The sequence below is a fragment of the Tupaia chinensis genome, unplaced genomic scaffold (genome assembly GCF_000334495.1).
Source record: "Tupaia chinensis unplaced genomic scaffold, TupChi_1.0 Scaffold000561_1, whole genome shotgun sequence".
NCBI lineage: Eukaryota > Metazoa > Chordata > Mammalia > Scandentia > Tupaiidae > Tupaia > Tupaia belangeri.
Genome location: NW_006160074.1, coordinates 94,893 through 100,889, shown reverse-complemented (window position 1 = coordinate 100,889; position 5,997 = coordinate 94,893). Strand labels below are relative to the sequence as shown.

Genomic DNA, 5,997 nt, shown 5'->3' with positions numbered 1-5,997 from the left:
GCTGGAGACACGCATGCACAGCTTTCCAACAGCTGCAGGGAACATGAGAGGGCGTCAGCACCCCTTCACTTCACAGATGAGGACTGGAAGCCGAGAGAGCTCTGGTGACCTAGCAAGGTCATAAAATGACAGGGACAGCACTGGGGCTCAAACCCTTTGACCCTAAGCCTCTTCGAACCCAAATAACCTAAGGGTGGTTTGTTTAAATGACTCACATTCATCCCCAGTGACAGCTGCGTGGCGTGGAGCCGCCACTGAGCAGGACGCCGTCTCACCGCGGCTCCCATCCTGCTCTGGTGGAGCAAGGTGACCGCGAGGGTGCTGCCGGGAAAGCCGGATGACGCTCTTGCCCAGCCTGGGGCTGGTGAGCTGGAGCAGGCAACTGGGCAGAATCTGCTCATTTTCTAAGAAAAATCATTTACTTATTTATTTACTTACTTCTATTATTTTTTAATTTGACCAGAGAGAGAGAGAGAGAGAGAGGGAAAGTGAGAAAACAAGCCAGCAGGTCTGGGACTTGAACAGTGGCTGGCCACATGGGAGTCCAATACCCTAACCACCACGCCATCTGCCAGTCCCCGAATCTGCTCATTTTTACCTCCTCCTATTTCTATTACTCTTTCTAGACTGGACTCTGGTGTAAGATGGCAGCTGATTTTGCCTACGGCTACTCGGTTAGGCTGGTGAGCCGAGGTGCCAGGAGGAGTAAGGACACACATGCCACAGCCCTTCAGGGGCACTTTCTTCTACACCAGACTTCAGAACCTGGAAACTCCAGAGGTCTCTAGACTGCTTTTCTGATTCACTAAACCTCAGATGAGGTCAGCGATGACGTAAAACTGGGAAGCCCAGAAACTTAAATGTGAGCATGCTATGAGCCACTGCAGGGGGTTATCTAAATAAATCAACCTGAGATTTATTTAGGTAAGGTCACCGAGGCCCACAGAAGGCAAATCCCCACCACGGCTGCAGAGCCCCTAAGTGACAGAGCTGGAATTCAACCCAGGCCATCCGAGAAGAAACGACAGACCCACTGACCGAGAGATAAGAAGTTCAATATTGGGATCAGCAGATGGCATAAGGTTACGTTGCTGGACTCCCATAAAGACGACCAGTTAGGGTCCCAGACCCGGTGGCTTAAAACTCATGCTGGGTGCGTACATGTATGCCCCAAATCCCAAGACAATGGAGGAGAAGGGATTGTGGTATTTCTATCTGTCGCTCCCATGAGCTCACACACCCTACAGCAAAATCTCTCTTAAAGAAAAACAAACAAACAAACCAAAAAAACAGAAGTTCAATATCCTAATGAAGAGGGTGCACTGAACACACCACTTTCACCCTCACCTAACCCTAGAACTCTCAAATGGCCGTTAGGGGAGGAAGGTATGACCACCCAAAGATACGGGAAATGGGAGACAAGAAGACAGCAACCACGTGAAGCTCAGAAGTGGCGGGAGAAGCAGTAGCTACAACGACAGGCCCGAGAAGGCTGCGTCCTACGTTGGCTGAGGAGAGCCCGAGTCACCGCGTGGACCCACCGAGGGAAAGGTGGGGCTAGAGCGGAACAGGCTGGAATGTGTTTCAGAGGCGCTCAGGGCCCCGGGCCTCCCACCCTCGCACCATATGGCCAAGTGACTTCCCTGCAGACAGAGGCTGGGGAGGGCCACCTCTGGATGCAGCTAAACAGTCTCGCCCTCCCCGGGGGCAAGGACGTCAGACTGAACACGGGGCCTGCATGGGCCGTCACGCACTCCCCCTGGGACCCTCCCGGCCTTGTTTCTCTTCTACACGCATATTGGGAAAGATGAAAACTTTCTGAAAATCATTTTCTTAAAAAAGGCAAACAACACACGCAGTACCAATTTAGGGACAGCATCTTACTTTTTTTTAGTTGCTTGACTTAAGCCCAATTAAATTTCAGTAGAAGGGGCAGCAGGACCAGTTGGGACGCCCGATGGAGGGCCTCGGAGAGTTGGGGAGCGGCCCCGGGAAAGATGGCGAATGTGCAGGGGAGAGAGGGGCCTCTTGATTACAAAGGCTGTCGAACTGGGACCCTAGCCAGCTGACAGGAACATCACGGCCAACCGCTCTGCAGAACATGGCCTGCAATGGTCCAGCCGCCGCTGCGGGGGTGGGGGTGGGGGTGTAACTGTGACTACGAACCTTTTCAGGCCTTCAGCTTGGCATCCTGAGGTGAGACCCCCAGTGCCGCCGGAGCCTGACCCCAGCAGTTTTTTCAAATGTCCCATAGTCATTATTTTGAACCTTATTTGAGGCAGCTCTCCAAACACTGCTTTCCTGTCGTCCAAGTTTGGTTAGCTGGCGTGGTGTGAAAAACCAACCCCGTTACCCCACTTTGCACCCGGCAGCCGCCCCGTGTCCGCAGGAGGACCACGATTTCATTCCTGCCCACAACATGTCCCCACAGGCCCACGTGGGCTTGGCTTCTTACCTGTCTCTGCATTTCTTCGATCTGCCTCTGGGGGACACTCTGCAAAATGCTGTAGACGTCAGACAGCTTCTCCTCCGGCACAGCCACGGACGCCCTGGAGATAACCAGACAGACATGGGAACCTTTCCAGGAGTGCCTCCATGGAGACTCGTTTCATTCCGGCGGGCACCAACACCGACACCCCTAAGTCCCTCAGCCCACGGCCCTCCCAGTGAGAACTTGCTCTTCCCCCCTTCCCCTCCTTTTCTCATTCACAGCTGACCTTCTCAAAGGAGTTCCTCACCAGCTCTAGAATTTTTTACCTCCCACCCACTATTCCATTTACATTTTTTTTTTTTTTTTGGAGAGGCTTTTTTGCTATAGGGCGTGTGCGCTCACCAGAAAAACAGAGAGAGACAGAAAGACAGAAGGCGAGAAATCACCCTCCAGGGGGAATGGCTATGCCACAATCCCTTCTCCTCCATTCTCCTCTTGGGATCTTGGGCACTCACACACATGCACCCGGCATGAGTTTAAGCTGCTGGGTCCGGGAATTGAACCACAGTCGACTACATGGCAGTCCAATGACATAGCCATTATGCTAACTGCTGGTCCCTAAATTTTTTTTTTTTTTTAGGTTTTTGCCATAGGGTTTGTACACTCGCTAAAGAGAGAGAGAGAGAGTTAGGGAAAGTGAGGAATCACCATCCCTGGGGCAATGGCCATACTGCAATCCCTTCTCCTCCATTCTCCTATTAGGATTTTGGGCACAGGCACACTCACCTGGCATGATTTTTCAAGTCACTGGGTCTGGGATTTGAACTGTGGTCGACCATGTGGGAGTCCAGTGCCTTAACCACCATGTCCACCTGCTGGTCCTCAAACTTTTATTAATTTGCCAAAGATTGCGTGATACATTCATCAAAGAGAGACGGAGAAAGAGAGGGACAAAGAGAAAGCACCCCCGCATGGGCCTCAGTCATGTCCTGATACCTTTTCCTCCATCGCTCCCTCCTGTTGAAATTTTTAAAGCATGCATGCATGTACAAACACACACACACACACACACATTCCCAGCATGACTTTCAAGTCACCAGGTCTGGGACTTGAACCATGTACTTGGCCATGCAGGGTCTAGCTCCCTAAACCACCAGGTCACAGGCTTGCCACTGTTCCATTTCTCTCTCATCCTGCCTCCACTGCCCTGGTGTGCTCTAGGCACACTGATCTGCTTTCAGACACCTGAATATCCCACCAGAGAACCTTTTTTTTTTGGAGAGGTTTTTGCTATAGGACACATGCACTCACCAGAAAGACAGAGAGACAGAAAGTGAGAAATCATCCCCCAGGGGAGATGGCCACACCACAATCCCTTCTCCTCCATCCTCCTCTCGGAATCTTGGGCATGCACGCACATGCACCTGGCGTGAGTTCAAGCCACTGGGTGCAGGACTTGAGCCACGGTCTGCTACATGGGAGTTCAGCAACATAACCATTACGCCAACTGCTGGTCCCCCACCAGAGGACCTTTGCATGTAAAGCTCCCCCGACCCGTACACCCTTCCTCGCCCGTCACCACCTCTCTGGACTGACACTACTTTACCCTCTAGCTAGCTACCCAAATCCAGCCCTCTGTCTGTTACGAGGAGGCCCTGCTAACACACCAGGAGTGAGTGAGACAAGGACGTGGGGAGTAAACAGCCACGAGGCAGGCTGAGGGGAGAGCATCCGAGCAGAAGGTCCAGCACAGGAAAGGTCTCAAGGAAGTCACGTGTCTAGCATGTTCTGGGAACAGCAAGGAGGCCACTGAGGCTGGAGTAGAATAAAGAAGAGGCTAAGGAGATGGGGAGGTGGTCACTGAAAGCATCTGGACCTCATAGCCTGAAGGACGTGACTTGTGCCCTCACTCTAGATGTAAAGTCACGGGAAGGTGCGGGGCGGGGCATGCCATGGCCTGATCTGATCAGGCTGCAGCAGGCAGCATCGAACAAGCCCGGAAAGTAAGAACAGGAGCGCGGAGAGGAGCTGGGGGCGACCGCAAAGGCCAGGCAAGAGGCGCTGACGTGGGAGGCCTGGTGAGAGGGAGATGGGGAGAGCCCGTGGATCTGCTAACCAATGACGTGTGGTGGCTAAGCGACAGGAGAGGGGGCTCAGTGGTCACTTCTTCATGACATTTGTAAGTCTGTTTGTATAAATGAATCGATTAACATCTAAACCGCTGTTGCTAGCCAGGTGAGTCCATGAGTGTGGGAGGCACACTGGTTCCACCACAAGCGTACCCTGGGCCTGGCAGGTTGCCCAGCACACAGCACTTGGAAACCCTCTGTTAAGCAAGTAAATGATTTGTACTATACAGACGGGAAAACCGAGGCTCAGAAAAGATGAAGTGACCTGAAGATCACAAAGCTGGATGGCGACACGGCTGGTGGTCTGAACCTAGGCCTTCGGACTTCAGCCCGGAGTCCTGTCACCACTTACCCGTAATCTCGACCACCTACGCAGCTTTAGATTATCCTAGAAATAAACTTCTAGATTCAGATCAGAGACGCCGCTTCTGTGAAGCCCTCCCCAAGCCCACAGCCAACAACAGCACATGTCTCCTCCTCCCGTCTTCTCCTCCACCCCAGCAGTCAGGCTGCAGCCCCTCAAGTATTAGCTGGCTGTCTGGCTCCCACCACTAGACCGTGAGCTGCTCGGAGAGGTCTGACCTGTTCACGTCCGCACTCCCGCACCTAATATGGGGCCTGGCCAATACGAAATTCTCCGTGACGATGTCTGCAAGGGTGATAGATGCTGAGTGGCTGTCCCTGCCCTAAGACGTGAGAATAACCACTCACTCTGCTCCTTCAAGCTGAGCTGGCCCCCTCCTGCCCTGGGCTTCCACGCCCCTGTGTACGCACTGCGATGGCATTGGCCACACGGTGTTAGAACGGTCGGTCTGTCTTCCCCATTAGACTCTGGCCTCTTCAGAAGCAGAGGCTCTACGTTATTCAGAGTAGTAGAACGTTACTCCACAGCGGTGAGATGAAGGAAGGAAGGAGTGCTGTTTGTCTGTAAAAGACCTGCGGTGATGGGACTTGGGAGCAAGCTTTAACAAAACGGTCTACACCTCATCTGGCTGCTGTCACGCTACCCGGCAGAAGTGAGGCACTGCAGCAGAGGTGGCCAAGACCTACAAGGCCACACCACCGTCAACAATTCCGCATTTGATGCAAGGACGAAACAGAGCTAAAGATAAAGGAATTCGGGAACCAGCAGTTAGCGTAATGGCTATGTCGCTGGACTCCCACGTAGTCGACCGCGGTTCACGTCCTGGACCCGGTGGCTTAAAACTCACGCCGGGCGCGTGTGCGTGCGTGCCCAAGATCCCGAGAGGAGAATGGAGGAGAAGGGATTGCGGCGTGACCATCCCCCCTGGGGGGTGATTTCTCGCTTTCTGTCTCTATGTCTCTCTCTGTCTGTCTGGCGAGCGCACGCGCCATACAGAGAAAATCTCTCCAAAAAAAAAAAAAAAAAAAAGATAAAGGAATTCGTTTTAAATCAGCTTCAGCCTCTCAAGCCTT

At 52.9% G+C, this 5,997-nt stretch overlaps 1 protein-coding gene across 1 annotated transcript in view; it reads right to left on the bottom strand.

Annotated features, from left to right (window-relative positions):
• EXT2 (exostosin glycosyltransferase 2) overlaps positions 1 to 5,997 on the bottom strand; it is a 163,659-nt gene that overhangs the window by 129,840 nt on the left and 27,822 nt on the right. Inside the window, exon 6 of the mRNA XM_006157755.2 lies at positions 2,456 to 2,549. Within this exon, the coding sequence (XP_006157817.1) occupies positions 2,456 to 2,549 (94 nt within the window). The remainder of the gene's footprint in view (positions 1 to 2,455; positions 2,550 to 5,997) is intronic.